Genomic DNA, 16,198 nt, shown 5'->3' on the forward strand with positions numbered 1-16,198 from the left:
ATCTTTTCGCGGAACTAAACACACCCACAGTGGGGTTAGGTAGAAAAGTGCGTGGAATCCTACCTAAGGAAGCGTCCAATCATGAGTACATCGGAGTTATGCCCTCATGCTGTGTTCGTTTCCCCCAAACTTCTCCAAATTTTCCAAATTTTCCATCACATTAAAATCACATCGAAACATTAAATATAACAAATGAATCATGCATAGAGTACTAAATATAGTTAAATAAAAAAATTAATTGCATAGTTTTGATGTACGTTGTGAAACGAATCTTTTGAGCCTAGTTAGGCTATAATAGGATAATATTTATCACAATTATCACAAACAAATAAAAAGTACTATAGTGTGCTACAGTGCCTCCGATATGACCTTTTCTGCCAGATTTTCGCGTATCTAAACACACCCCATCCATGTATATCCACCCACCACCGGTGTTCGCTTCTAAAATTTCTCTCTACAAACTTCACTATTTACCTAAACACACCCCATCTACCGCCAGGACTCTGCACTGCAGCTGCAGGGACGGACCATCCATGCATATCCACCCACCACCAGTGTTCACTTCTAAAATTTCTCTCTACAAACTTCACTATTTAACTATCACATCAAATCTTTTACCTCATGCATGGAGCATTAAATATAGATAAAAAATGCATAGTTTTGATGTACACGACGAGACGAATCTTTTGAGCTTTAGTTAGGTCATAGTAGGACAACAATTACTACAAATAAATGAAAAATGCTATAATATGCCACAGTGTACGATGTGATCATTTTTATCACTATTTTACAAATCTAAACTGGAAGTTACCAGCAGCGCACCACGTCCCGCGTACGGGGTGCGGTGAATGCGATGCCTGCCTTCCGTCCGTTCCAAGCAGGGGAGGAGGAGGCAGGCAGGCAGCGCATTCAAGCTACGTAACCGAAGGAAGCAGTACTCTGCCGAAGCCGCGCGCGGCGTATAGCGGTATAGGGAGATCGAGCGAGGGAGCCTTTTGCGCGCCGTGCGCAAGGCATTCATTCTCGCCACCCGTCAGCGCGACGCGGTTTGCCGATTCCGGCTCGCCGCCGCCGCGCCGGCCGGACCCGACCCTTTTTATGTGCCCGGCCGTACCCTCACGCGGCGGCGCCGTCCTAGCCGGTGTAGGCCGGGTGCTTTGGTACGTATGTTAGCTTAGCTACAGTAATCATGAGGCTCTCCGCTTTGATGGCGAGCAACTCGCAACTTTGTTGAGTCGGGGTGCTCTACCATTAGGCCGCAAACTAATTTGTCATGGACTCGATCTTGGTTAGCGCGGGGCATGAATTCGAAGAACCACCAGTGCTGCAGCAGCGGTCGAGAAGATTATTTGTCTCCGCTGTTTGTCCTGGCCGGCACGCTTTGGTCGCTGTAAACAAATGAAGCCGCACGGAGAGCGTGCACGCCGGGCACCGGGGTTACAAGCACGAATGGCCTCGGAGACGGCGTATCACCTGTTTCTAGTACGTAGAAAACTGCCGAATGCCATGGGAACAATACAGTGGTAAGGGGGAAAAAGCAAAGGGAATGGGGAACAAGACGCAAGGTTACAAGGACCAAACACATTCATGGTCGGCCAGCGTCGTCGTCACCCACCCAGACCCCATTTTAAGGGGGCGACCTGCGCGCGCTACTAGTTTTTATCAGCCATGGTCATCCACTCAGTCTACAGTAGCACTAGAGGAGTAGCTGCAGCTGGAAACAGCGCGCAGGCCGCAGGCGCAGCTGCAGCATCTCCGTCCGGCGACGCGGATGCAGGATTGCGACACACAGCGGCGTGGCAAGCCTAGATGGTTGTAGGAGGCGCTGGCCACACCTTGTAGGCATATTTGAGCAGTAGTGTACTAGCTCCTTCCTCTTCCTCTCTTTAGGTCGTTTTCATTTTGTGTAATCACAACCGCGTGTTCTAAGTTTTTGAGTGAGTGTGAACCACTCTACGTCGCTGTAAAAGACTTGTAATCATCTTCTTCTTAATACAAAGAAATGCAGCTTTCCTGTGTTTTCGAGAAAAAATGGCGGCGTGGCCACGTGGTGACATGCTTCTTAATATCGGTGACTTCAAATGTTACAGCAGGTCTCGCCCCCTGGTGTTACTAGACGATATCGATTATTCAGGCCGATGTGAGTAGATCGATCATGGTTTCTTGGTTTGGCAGTAGGATCCAGCCGTCCAAGTTGCCGGCCGCCCAGGCCCGCTCGCTCGCCTTGACTTGTCGCCCGGGGCCCCATTCCCCGGCTCCACGGCGGCTGGTCGGAGAGGAAGACGGCGGCAGGTCCCGCGGACCGATCGGGATCACGCCGAGCGGGGATTAATCCATATCGTCGGTCCCTAAACGCCATCAGATCAGCAGCAACTGAGCAGTGCAGAGTGATTATATTCTACTGTCATAGAGAGCTTGGTCTGATGAGGACGAGCTGAGCATCATCAGCTAGGCCCATCTCGTTCTCGTTCCTGCACGGGACCGGGGCGAGCAGCGTCAGGGACACGTGATGCATGCGCTGTTCTCCCAGGATCATTCTACTAGCAGCTGCCTTCTGAATCGGGCCCTGCAGGGGGACCTGCTGGGTTGGTGGAGCAGTGGCGCGGCGCAGCACGGGCCGGCAGGCGCTGCTGCTAGTCGACGGTGCGTGGAGCCATGGATCAGCTCGGTCTAGTCGCACGGTTGGGGGTCGCTCTCTCGCGAGGGCGCATGGCTCATGCCGATGCGCCAGGGGATTCCGGCAATCATGCAGCGGCGGCTGCCCGGCCCGGGGAGGTCAGCCAGCCGCCTGCGCTCATTCATCAGCACGACGCCGTCCGCCGGTTTTCTATCGCCCGTCGTCTCGCCGGCACCTCCTGTCCTCCGGACGCGCCGGTGCTCCACGCTCACCTATGTGCGCTGAGCACGCGGTGCCGGCGCAGCCACACTCGCCCCGCGCGGGCCGTCAGAACCCTAACTAGCTTGCTATCCGTGGCCTGGTAAGATGAAAACCACTAGCTAGTGTTGTACAGTACCATGAGACCATTGACACCAGTGTAGTAGTACGTGTGTCTTGGTTAGCGCGGGCATAATTTTCTTTAGAAAATTGCGGTGGGCAAAGTGACCGCAGTCAGCAGGGCGCGGCAGAGAGCGGAGCACTGAAGAAGATTTGCTCTACTGTCTGTCCTGGCAGTGGCAGGACCCTGATCATCCCCTGTAAACAAAACGCGCTGAAGATAGTCCACCGCTGTCAGCAGGGTTACGAGCACGGATGCCTTTTCTTTTAAGAGCACGGGTAATCCCCCTACTAGTTCTGGTGGGGAACTGCGCACAGGCAGAAGTGTTACAAGGGAAGACGAACCCACTCTTCCAAGACACCGTTTCGTGGGGGCGGCGATCTGCTCGGAAACACCCGTTCTATCCTACCATCCACGGCTACTGTAGAGCGCGGGATACATACAACTACTTCTAGCATCTGCGAGCTACGAGCCCACGGTAGACAGTATAGCTGGAAACAGCAACTGAGCCTGCGGCTTTCGCGGACAAACAAAAATCGTCACGAAACGGAACGCTGCTAGGTCCGGGCAACATGCTGCTCGTCTAGTCCTGTCATCATCTTGTTTCTATCTCTATGATTGAGACTTTGAGAGTTTGAGTCGATAGAGAATTAGCGATCCAGATATTTTCACAAGCACGGGGTGGTCTGGTAGTAGCCTCCAGCTCCGAGCTGCCGGCACCGCCCTTGACTTCCAGCCGCCGCCGAACACCGCCCGTGCCCGCGCCCCGCGCCGGCTCCACGGCGGCCGGCTATCCGGTGAGGACGTACGACAGCAACGCTCGCAGACTAATCGTGGGGGTTGGCAGCGCGCCATCAGCAATCATAACGAACTAAACGCTCCGGAATGATGGCGCCGAGCGGACTCGCTGCGCTAAGAGCAAGTATTATGATTGAGCCGGCTGAGATCCTCCGTGGCAGAAAGAGAAACGAGGAGACAGAGCGTCGCGGGCGTCTCGCGGAGCGCCCGCTCCCGGTCGGCGGAGAGGCAAATCGCGCTTCCCATTGGCTGAAAGTGTTGCAGTGCATTGAATTCTGACGGGACCCACCACAGTCGCACGCCACCCCACCGCAGCTCCCAGCCGGCAGCCGGCTGCCGGCGAAATCATAGAACCTGCTCTAACGCGCTAGCTACGCATGGAGGATGAGCCATGGCTTCAATCATTCGGCGGAGATAGGCCCATCGGACATCGGCACTGTACTGGCGAACAAGAGACCACTGGGGCACTGGCATGCGGCGCGCTGCTCCTCTCAGGATTATTCTAAGGGCCCGTTTAGTTACTAAAAATTTTCACCCAAAAATTTTCAACTCCCCTTTGAACACATATATGAAGCACTAAACTTAATTAAATAACAAAACTAATTACACAGTTTGGATGTACACGACGAGACGAATCTTTTGAGCCTAATTAGGGCATGATTAGCCATAAGTGCTACAGTAATCCACATGTGCTAATAATGCGTCAAAGGTCTCAAAAGATTCGTCTTGTGGTTTCCAAGTGAGTTCTGAAATTAGTTTTTTAATTAATATTTGAAAAACCCTCCCGACATCTGGTAAACACTAATGTGACGCACAACTATTTTTGTTTTTGGGAGCTAGCTTTCTCGGTCGGACACGGCTGTGGTTGGGTAGGTGAAGTCGTAGTGCTGCACAGCCGGCACCTGTGCTGCTGCAATGCAATGCGTGCAGCCATGGATGGACCATCCATCCGCCCGTGCCATGCCAGTGCCACGCCATGCCATGGTCCATGCCGAAGGATGTGGACGGCGGAAGGGCCAAGGACGGTGCAGCCGTGCGGGTGCAGCGCTGGATCGGCTCGATCTAGCTGCACTTGCACAGCTGGGTGTCGCTCTCGCTGCTGCAGCACAGTGCGTGGAGAATGGAGATGCTCTCCTTGCTCCAGCAGTCGAGAGCAGCCCAGGCCCAATGGTTTCCGGAGATCAATCATGGAGAGCTCGCGCTAGCGCGTTTGCGTGTAGATGTGGGCGCACGAAGCAGCTGAGCTGCCGCGGCCGCTGCCCGGGGTCCGGGCGCTCAGAGCTGCCTGTCTGCCTGCGTGCCCGGGCCGAGCATGACACCTCTGTACCGCACTGCTCGGGGCGAGGGGGGCTTAATTTGGTGCCGGCCGTGGGGCCTTTCGCCGTTATGGTGCGCCGCGGCCGGAACGGCAGCGATCATTATGGCCTGCCCCCCTGAAAAAGATCTCACGGGCTGTTGGCTGTACACCCGTACTAGCCGAGTGGTTCCTGATCCCCAACAGGCCAATTGCTCTCGGCTGCCGGTGCATGAACCAGTTGATTTGATCTTGATCCATCGGCAATTCGGCATCACTACGTGATTTGGGCGTGGCACCGGCCACATGACTAGCTTTCTTGGCCGCTCAGCTATGAGGGTGTTTAGTTACTAAAATTTTTTGATTTAAAGGTCACATCGATTGTTTGACCAAATGTCGGGAGGGTTTTTTGGACACTAATTAAAAAACTAATTTCATAACTCGCTTGAAAACCGCGAAAAGAATTTTTTGAGGCCTTTGACCGCATCATTAGCACATGCGGGTTACTGTAACACTTATGGCTAATTACGCACTAATTAGGCTCAAAAGATTCGTCTCATCGTGTACATCCAAACTGTGCAATTAGTTTTGTTGTTTAACTACATTTAATGTTTCATGCATGTGTTCAAAGAGACAAAAAAAAATTTGGCCAAAAAATTTAGGGAATTAAACGGCCCCTATGTACCAAAATTTGATTAATCTAAATTAAGAGATTTGTCAACTGTAAAGCAAGCTGTCAAGATGGCCGAGTTGGTCTAAGGCGCCAGTTTCAGGTACTGGCCCGAAAGGGCATGGGTTCGAAACCCATTCTTGACATGCTCTTTTTCTGCTCTTAACAGTCACATAGCGTTATGTTTTTTTTTCTACACATGGCTGGTTATACATTGCTTGAACTTTTTCTCTCTAGAAGAAGTAGATAGAGAATACATGCTTCAACTTAGGAAAAAAATACGAGAGAACACATGGGCATGGGTTCGAATCCCATTCTTGACATACTCTTTTTCTGCTCTTAACAGTCACATAGCGTTATGTTTTTTTTTTGTTTTCTACACATGGCTGGTTATACATTGCTTGAACTTTTTCTCTCTAGAAGAAGTAGATAGAGAATACATGCTTCAACTTAGGAAAAAAAATACGAGAGAACACATGCTTCAACTTATAAAGAAGGCTAATAAACTGCTAATAAGAAGTCTTCCATAGTTTAGTTTTCTTTTGTCACCTGACGGTTTCATGTGCTCTGACTTCCTACCTTGAACACACCTGGAGCTTCGTCGTAGGATCAAATTATTTCGTTCACTAAAATAATATACCCGCTACTTAAACAGGGAGCTATGGAATTCATACATAACATGTCAGAATGATGAAACTTGGCTATGGCAAAGTTTGCAGCCGCTCCAGTTCTTTTCTAGCGCGGCACTTGCGCATGGGCTGAGCAGATTATTGCAAGCAACAGTCTGCAGAAACAAAACACCAAGGCGTTGCTGTACCAACTGCTCGTTGCGGCGAAACAAGGCGCCAGTTTAGCGTCCTATAAGGCTATGTTTTGTATTTTTCCAGTGGATGATTTTAACATGCTGGAAGCTTGGAACTGATGAACTCTTCTTCCAGATTTAGGCGATGCGTGTGCAGTGAACTAGGGCTACTTGAGATTCACTTTTGGTTGGTGAGTGGTGACGCCTGATGGACCTTTCGATTTTTCTGTCTTCTTGTCCTCAACTGATGGATATTGACGTCAATAGACATTGTATGATGCAAATTGACAATAAGAAAGTTCACAGCTTGTTCAATTCTTTTCCAGTAGGAGTTTACGTTGGCTATTACAGTCATCAGTACTGAGTGAATGCGTAATCAAATACATTAAAATACTTGCTGAAATATCTCTAGCAAAGGAGCATCAGCTGAACTCGGCACACGAATGCGCTGCTGTAGTGCTGTACTCACTGTACATCCGCCACGACCGCGAGGTCGCGGCGATCCAGTGCTCCTTCCTATAGTCCTACTGCCATCCTGGCGCGGAGGCGGAGGCGCACCCCCTTGAACCCGCGCTGCACCACGCGGGGCCGCACGAGCTTCCCGTCCTCGTCGAGGATCCTGACCTCGTAGACGCGCCCGGCGACACGCCGGCCGAGGCCGATCCGGCCGCCGGGGAGATGGCACGCGACGAGGCCGTCGCGGTCGCCGGCGCCGCCGACGGGAGCCCGGCAGAGCGGGCAGGTGCCCCTGGCCTCGAGCCACGGCGCGACGCACTGCGGGTGGTATACGTGCTCGCACGGCGTGACGGCCGCGCTCTCGCCGGGCTTCAGCTCCTCCATGCACACGGCGCAGTCGCGCCCCGCGCCGCGGACCGTGACGGTGGGCAGGGGCGCGGGGGTCCGGAGACCGGCCTCCGGGTGGCAGGCGTGCAAGAACGCGCCGGCGTCCACGACGCCGACGATGCCCTCCAGCGCGGCGACGGGGAGGCCGCAGCGGGTGCAGCCGGCGACGGCCTGGGCGCCGGGTCGACGGAGGCGGCTGCATGCGTAGCACCAGAAAGACGCCTCCATGCCGCTGGTGGTGCCAGGCATCGTCAACGCCAAGCGATCTAAATTCTGAGGAGCGAAGAAATTGACGTTACATCCAAGCGGCCGAGCCCAACATATTATATGGGTTGCAATTGGACTCCGGCTCGGAGAAACGCCAACACATCGAATCCGATTCTGGGCCGGCACGGACACTTTTGGTGATTTCAGCTCAAAAAGGAATTCCGCTCAAAAATATCGGAGGCTGTAAGCGATGCGGGTTGCACGGGTTTAAGGGAAGCTTAACCCGAAGCCATGAACTCCTGCAACATATCCTATCTATCTATCTATCCATTTCTATACTACTAAGGTGCCCGTGCTAACACTACGGATAAATTTCAGACGTACACCAAATAACACATGATCCATATAGTCCAAATTGAGAAATATATGCTACACACAAAGGACAGTTATTATGTTGATTAATTACACAAACACATCCATAGAGTAAAATCACAAACGATTTAGAACTTCTTGAATGTCTTGAGGTATATTATCTTTAGCTTCATTCCCTTTGAACTTCAGTAGATCAATTAAAAATTGGTTCCTTAATGTATCTCCATTCTGCAAATGCATTATCACGATAAATATTAGAAAGCATAGGTAGAAACTAAATGTAGCACAAAACTTCAGAGCAGATTAGAACGTAGTTACCATAGATATTAATGGCAAGCGTTTACCATTCCAATTGTGCATGAAATTAATAACCAAATAGACTGATATGTTCCTACAAAATAACACATGGTTAACTCTATGAAGGCAACATAGCAACTTACCAAGAGAATTTATAGGATAATGGGAGTACCTAAGAACCTTACCAAGAGTAAATTTCAGGACATTTTTGCATGGTCTCAAGAATGGAGCATCCGTACCTGCAAAGATAAGTTTAAAAGCACAATTAGTAAAAAGGAAAAGAACTTGACAAAGAAACAAGTACTTTCATACATTAAGCCTGTTTAATAGCTGTACAATCATGCTCCCTGAAAAAAGAGTTCTCAATCTAAAACCAGAGCATGATCTGTATCATATAAAACAGCAGCAACATAAGAGAGTGCAGGCTGTATTGCAGTATTACTATAACATATCTTCCATGTGTGTTGGAATATAAGTGAATTGCCCACCTCTCCCCATCAGCTTAAGCTTTTGGGTTGAATTGGTCGGTGCATGTAACTCAATATGGTATCAAAGCGACGAAGCCAGAGGTCTCGAGTTCGAATCCTGGTTAGCGCGATTAAATAAAATAATTGTTGCTCGCTCCTATTCCACGTTTGAGGCCTGAGGGAGCCTCCACATGAGGGGGAGTGTTGGAATATAAGTGAATTGCCCACCTCTCCCCATCAGCTTAAGCTTTTGGGTTGAACTGGTCGGTGCATGCAACTCAATAATGTGCACTATCTGTAATTAGCCACCTGGAAATATAAAATCAAGAAGCCTAACTGTCAGCAGTTTCAGGTTTGGCAAGCGCTCCAAAATCCTTGTAGTAAACAGGCAACAAAAAAATGAGTGCAATGTGGGCCACTGCAATTGCACACAAAAACAAAAGAATATGTATGGAAGTAGAGTAATTTGAAAATTGTAGCATACCAAAAATAGAGTAGGTCAAGGTTATATATACTTTGTAATGTCACCAAAGCAATTAGTGTGAAACCGTTTCTTTATGCAGGAGTAAAGTTCAGAAGATGTGGCTCTGATGCTTTCCTATTAAAGCAATCGTGTCTTCATGCAAACAAGAATTCTGGTAGTATAAGACAATAAAATAAACTGGAATTAAATTGTCACATGGAAGCAAACTATACCCAGTTCAACTAAACAGCAAAGGCATAGGAGGCAACTTACTAATAATTTGTAGCTTTTGATCGGAACCAACAAGTGTCTCCTGCTGTCCGTTTGTTGCTCTCCATGTCCTTGTAATCACCTAGCAAACATATGGCATTAGCATCATATCAGAAAACGTGAAACAGAAGAACTCACAACTGAGAGAAATTTGCCAAAAAGAATCACGGCAACCAAGCAGTTGGCAGTTGTGAGGAGAGGATGGCACGACTGCTCCTCTGGGCTTAGACTGCCTTTGTCCTCAGCTGCGCCCATTGTTGGGTGAACTGAACCAAGAGCCTTGCTTGGGCTTTTTTCTGGTGTGGATGTATAAGGGAGTTTCTCAGGTAGAAATGAGATTTTCAGTTTTTAAGAGGATTAAAATAGCAGATGTAAAAGAACTTTAAGAGGATTCCCTGGACACAAAGATCGTCCTCAAGCACAAGCCAAGCATCATTGAGCTTCCTAGGTCATTGTACTGACAAAAAAAATATATATGCAATGAAGTCTGCACCATCCTAATTATCAGATAACCATGCAAAATTTAACACCAATCAAAACACTCCAATCATGACTCTATTTTTTTTTGTATACAACAAACAATGCTTGGATTGTCAAGATCTATCAATAAAACATGGATCAATGGAGCAGCAAAAACAGTGCATTGTATATGGAAAAATAAACACATTGCAGACTTGATGACTGCACCACAAGAACCCCTATCCATAGATTTGTTAGTGCCTGCAGGTGTACTTATCTGCAGGTGTACCAGGGATCACAAGAGTTGTATTAAGCAAGCTGGCCACAGCAACACCATCACAGATCTGCATTGGAAAATATTAGTTAATAATTACGCAATGTAGTCTGAAGATTCTCTGGTTCATGCACTGTCATGAAGCTGCAGAAGAAAAGAAAAAACTACTCAACACTGCTTTTTAACTTTTTAGCATGGGTGAAGCATCTGAGTAGTTCCGCCAGAAGTCTAGTTATGCAGAAATGATTCTAAGTTGCAAAGTGGTACTTCCAGGCTTCGACGCACACCTCTGAAAATCCTTATCGCTGATTGCAGACTTGCAGTCAATCTCACAATATGTGCAACAGACGGTCCCTAATCCAAAAACCAAGTACAATCACCATAGAACAAGTCCGCAAATGTCTTTACACATCGCATCACCACTCCAGCCTATAGTGATTTAGTACAGGGTAGAGCCGTTTCCCTTAAGTTCCCATCCTGGCTTACCATACAAATCCTTAAAGACAGAGAGTGCTAGCTGGTTGTTTATAAGCCTATCTAGTTTTTATTCTGAATTTGTGATCTTAAGTGTGACCAAAATCAGTATATTTTTTCCATAAAAAGAGTAGTGATGCTAACTGGTTACTCTATATCCTGATCCACGAATATTAATCAGCCTTATGCCTTTCACCAAGTTATGGCTTTTCTTTTTCTTTTTTCTTTTCCTTTTCCTTTTCTTTATTTGTAGTCATTAGTCAAGAAAAGAAGCTGGACGGTCACCAAACTTCTATGATGATATGCAACAGTACTATCATCTAGTACTTGGAATATAATAAAGATGAACTAAAATTCTAATGAGGGCCTGAACCAATAGATGTGTCACGGGTGAACTAATTCATCTCTGGCCATGTCAGCTTGCAATTTTGCAATTTTTTGTATCTTCAAAGTTATGTTTGATGCCATTGCAAACCGTTGTTCCAATCCCGGCATATTGTTTACCAAGCTGACTTCAAATCTAAAGAGCTAATGAGATGTTTCCCACAAGTTCCCATCCTCGCAAATCGAATCAGAACAAATCAAATCGAATGGGTGTTTCAGGTGCTGGAACGGAACAGCAGGACTAAAAACCAGGATCCCGTGCTCGTCCCAGGAGGAAGACAAACAGTAAAAGGAACAATTGAACCAACAGAACGCTAGCTTGATTACTCACCGAGTCGGGGGTGGGGGTGGAGGAGCTTGGAGGCGCCGACTGCTCGGAGCCGGCAGGCGCCGTGGGCCTCGCGTAGGGGAGCCGCGGAGCGCTGGGGGAGGCCGGAGGGGCCCACCATCCGGTGCGCTCGGAGGCCGGAGAGCGAGGGGAAGATGGAATCCCGGCACGGATCTTCGTCGGCGGTGAGCGGCGCGGTGGCCGTGGACCTCGCGCGGAGAGCCGTGGGGCGCGCGGGAGGCGAAAAAGCCGTGGAGCCCAGAGGCAGCTGTCCCCGCCGTTGAGCTTGGAGGCGCCACGCTCGCGGGTGGGGCGTGAGGGGCCGACGAGCCCGGAGGTGCCTGTGCTCGAGGTTGGGGGAGAAAGGAGCGAGCGGGAGCTCGGGCGGTGCTTCGCCCAGGCGCCGCGCGCGATGGGAGCGAGGGCGACCGCCGGCCGGCGCAGGCGAGCGGCGGCTAGGGCGGGGGCGCACCGGGGAGGAAAAAAAAGAAGCTACGGGAGAAAAAGTCGCCCCCACGATTCGAACCCGGCTCGTCGCAGCGGAAGGCGGGCGTGAGGACGCGGGGGAGCGGGGCGGGGGCGGGGGATGCGTTGAGTCGGGAGATCCGAGCGATCGTGACCGTAAACTGGCGTTGAAGCCTCTGAAGTGTAATCCGAGTCGTCCAATTCAATGGTGAAGTAATGCTGTGTACAAATTTCTAGGTACACAACGTTGCGGGCATCTCAGCGGGGGTCGATTTTATTGGTGGCCATAGCAAAGTTTAATCGGTGCTTTTAAGGGAGGGATGAAGATCGAAAATTGGCTCCATCTTACCCCTCGCATTGAACCCACATGTAAAGTTAAGGGAGGTGGGAAGGGAGATAGATCAATAATAATTGAAGGCTATAGGATGTTTTTGCCGAAATGTTATTTTTTTTCTCAGTGCCACCGCACCTACCCGCCCGTGTACCCTTACCATGCTTCCCCGCCTTGCGCCAGCCTGGGGACGGTGTGGCCCTGGCCACGGACGCCGGCATTAGCGTCTCTCCGCCCGCTCCACCGGGCACGACGGCGGCAGCCTTCGCGACGATCATCATCTCGAACGACAAGCCCACGGTGGATGCCGAGGAAGACGCCGCCACCGCCGCCCTGCGCGTCGCCGTTCACGGCTTCTTGCCACCCTCAGCTCCACCCCGCCCCCTCTCACTCTTTCTTCAACCTCTCCTCCCTGTTCCACTCCCCATCCATGACCTCGGCGGATCGCTCCCTGCTGGTGGCGGACGAGCGACGCCGACGCTCATCCTTCTGCCAATGCCGAGGCCTCCGATGACATTGAGGGGCTTCGCGGAGCGCCCGGTGCCTGCACGCAGCCGCGACGCATCTGCCACGCGTAGCCGAGCACGTCCAAGCTGCCGGCGACACCTCCGCTGATTCGGATGCATCGATACCCCCGGTCCAATCCAGCTTCACCACGAGCTTCTCCGTCGCGAGCTGAACCTATGGCTCCCTGCCGGTGCAGCGTTCACTACTGGAAAATTTGCTAAAGGTACCGGTTGAATAGGCCCTTTGGTACCGGTTATTGAACCGGTACCCCGAAAGTGGTACCAAAGGCTCAAGTCTTTACCGGGTAAAATAACCGGTACCTAAGGGCTCCTTTGGTACCGGGTCAAAATTCCACCCGGAACCAAAATATTCACGCAAAATATCCTTTGGTTGGGATTTGAACCCGTGACCTCTAGCCTCGTTTGTTGCTCCTTTACCATCTCACCTACGCAACAGTTCTAATTGAGAATGAGATATTTTCCTTTTCAAGTAATCCATGGACGAGCCTTAGGTACCGGTTGTAGGATCAAGAACACCGACTAGAGGGGGTGAATAGGCGATTTAAAAACTAAAACCACAAACACTAGAGAAATTTAATTAGTAAAACAAGATAGCCCTATGTCTTATTACTACTACCTCTAGTTTGGGTTTGCAACTTAGGATGACAAGATAAATCACAATCTCTAGGAAAGTAAAATGCTCAAAGTAAATGAACTAAACAAGATGAGCAAGAGAGATAACCGGGCTTGACACAAGAATTTATCCCGTGGTGTCGATAACTTGCCGGTCACCCCTAATCCACGTTGAGGTGGATTCCAAGAGTCAACCACTCCTCTATCAAGAACCCTCTTGATCTTGAGCCAGCTTGAATCAAGAAACCACTCCACAACTCGATTCCACTAGAGTTGCTCTTCACCACTCCGGTGAGGTGAGCACAAGACCTCTCACAACCGAAATCGGGGCTCCTCAACAATCTCCTTGGAGGTGCTCCACGAAATCCACTTCTCCAAGCCGTCAAGGGAGCGGCAACTCCCAAAAGTAACAAGTCGATGACGCTTGCTTAAAGTTTCTATAGTGCCACAAAGCTCAAACTCTTGATGCAATGCACTAGGATGCTCTCACACTCTCAAAGATTCAATCACTAAGCAAGAATGTGTGTGTGAGAGAGAGAGATGGCTTAGCTCTAATGTATCAAGAAAGTAGTTCAAATGGCCAAAAGAACCTCCCAATGGCCGGGCATTGGGTATATATATATACATCCCCTCAAAAACTAGCCGTTACACTCCATTCTGCGAAATCACGGACCGTCCGCGGTTCAAAAACCGGACTGTCCGCCGTTATAAACCAGTGAGTCAGAGTGCAATGATTGTGTGTCAGAACTAGCCGTTGGAACGCTGGTGGACCGTCCGCACCCAAGGGGCGGACCGTCCGCGGTTCAAAGTTCTGAACCAACGTCTTTGGTACATTTTGAAAAAGACCGGCGGACCGTCCGCGCCCCAGGGGCGGACCGTCCGCCGTTCATCCTTGAAGTCCAACCAGAGATGCAACGTCTCTAGTACAAATCTCTAAATGATAGGCGGACCGTCCGCTCCCCAGGGGCGGACCGTCCGCTGTTAACCTTTCTTTTTCCACCAGAGACGAAACATGTCTCTGGTACAACTTTAGTTAGAGGGGCGGACCGTCCGCTCCCCATGGGCGGACCGTCCGCCCTTCATTTTTCCGCCCCACCAGAGGCAGACAACCTCTCTGGTACAAATTCAAATTATATGGCGGACCGTCCGCGCCACAGGGGAGGACTGTCCGCCCTTAGGCAGTTAGCTCTCAAACTTTAGATCTTTTTCAATCTTTTCAAAACGTCGTTAGCCCTCATGCATGCATCTAGACATTTTGAGCAAAATGGCACTAAAAACCCATCAAGCACGAGTATACGACCCCTCTTGATAGTACGGCTATCTATCCAACAAACCCGGTCATTTTTCATCCACTAATCGCCTTATGACCGGTAAAATACAAAAGCCCTATTTGATACCTTTGCCTTGAACCCGAGCTTTGCATATCATTTCCAAAACTGCATATGATCACAATCAAATCCTTTTCAACCATGGATCAACCTATGCTCATTATCTCAAATGAAATCATTAATCCACAAACCGTTGTCATTAATTACCAAAACCCGAATTAGGGGCCTAGATGCTTTCACCGGTTGGTAACACCAACCGGTTCCTATGGCTCCTAAGGTACCGGTTGGTGTTACCAACCGGTACCTTCGTCTATAGGTACCGGTTGGTGGTACCACCCGGTACTAATGTAAAAGTTACCATCCGATACCTAAGGCTCATTCATAACTTCTACCCACCCCCAAAAGTATTGGTATGAAGATAAACTGTTACCTATGCCGGTTCATCTTCATACTGGTACTTTTGGGGTAGACCTAAGGCTTGTTTTCTAGCCATGGTTGCAGCCATGGAGCAGCTCGAAGCCGACCGCCACTGGGCCGATTCCGACCGGAACTGCACCTTCCCGTCGTAGGTGAGCACATCTGTGGGACCCTCTCATCCTGCTCTTCCTTTCCCCCACCCCAATCGAGTCTCTAGGCCCCTAGAACTCTAGCAAGAACAGCCGCCAAAGAGCTTGTCCGCCATGGCCAGGACCCAGGGAGCTTCCTATGCTTTCGCGAAGAACCCGCTACATAAGTCTGTAATGTTTGTAAGTTGTTTCATGTCATTAGTTGATTTATTAAAAATGGTGAGGACTATGTTGGATGTTGTTTGATTGAATGGATGAGTAGTATTTTACCATAAATATGTCATATTAGAAGGTAAAGAGACATAATAATTGCACTGTTAATTTTAATGTTCAAAGGGATTGTATTGTTGAAAGCTTTTAACCACTAATGGGCTGTGCCTTCTGTGTTGGCTCTAATTAGTTACATTACATCGTAGAATTAGCTTGATGGTTTCAAATTGCATATTTATCTCTATGACGACTTCTATAATATGTATTGCAATTATTATTACCAATGTCCTATTACGATGATGAAATAAAAGTTTTATAATATTCATTTTTGATTTCCTATGTCTAACTCTGAAAATAATAATCGCAACACATCTTGACTTTCAGATTTCAAGACTTCGTGTTGAAAGGCACGCAAGCTGATTTTAAATTCAGAAAATGTGTCTTGAAAATATTGTAGTTCTTATTTTTTTCATGATATCAAACTTAATGTGAAGAACAATAAATTTCTTTTTTAAAAAATAATTTTAATGTGTGTGATGCTAAATTTATTAGATTTTTTTAAAATAAGTGCATACCATAAGTATAAATGTATTATTTATTAGTTTTTTTGTTATTGTTAATTATGTTTTTCAAAATACATGCGCGTCGTACGTACATTTTACTAGTCATCATTAATCTTTAGATTTTATTAAAACTCGTTATTTTTAGATGGGGGCATACTCATATTGGCGCTGAAGCAACTAAAATCTTTTTTTACACGA

At 48.8% G+C, this 16,198-nt stretch overlaps 1 protein-coding gene and 1 non-coding gene across 3 annotated transcripts; one reads left to right on the plus strand and one right to left on the minus strand.

The window, feature by feature from the left end:
• Positions 1-5,823: 5,823 nt before the first annotated feature.
• On the plus strand, positions 5,824-5,904 carry TRNAL-CAG. The gene has a single exon. It is a non-coding gene; the product is annotated as a tRNA-Leu (tRNA).
• A 940-nt stretch (positions 5,905-6,844) lies between these two features.
• Positions 6,845-11,923, minus strand: LOC120673637 (E3 ubiquitin-protein ligase RDUF1-like). 2 transcript variants are annotated; one of them, XM_039954582.1, is made up of 5 exons: positions 11,402-11,923; positions 9,483-10,282; positions 8,465-8,518; positions 8,301-8,373; positions 6,845-8,210 (listed from the first exon to the last, which is right to left on the minus strand). In XM_039954582.1, exon 5 carries the CDS (start codon positions 7,650-7,652, stop codon positions 7,077-7,079), a length of 576 nt encoding a protein of 191 aa, XP_039810516.1. In that variant the 5' UTR covers positions 7,653-8,210; positions 8,301-8,373; positions 8,465-8,518; positions 9,483-10,282; positions 11,402-11,923; the 3' UTR covers positions 6,845-7,076. The 2 variants fall into 2 exon arrangements, 1 of the variants encoding a protein (XP_039810516.1); XR_005674710.1 differs by lacking the exon at positions 11,402-11,923 and adding an exon at positions 10,500-10,518 and having other exon boundaries at positions 7,983-8,210.
• Positions 11,924-16,198: the final 4,275 nt, after the last annotated feature.

Source organism: Panicum virgatum, chromosome 5N (genome assembly GCF_016808335.1).
Source record: "Panicum virgatum strain AP13 chromosome 5N, P.virgatum_v5, whole genome shotgun sequence".
NCBI lineage: Eukaryota > Viridiplantae > Streptophyta > Magnoliopsida > Poales > Poaceae > Panicum > Panicum virgatum.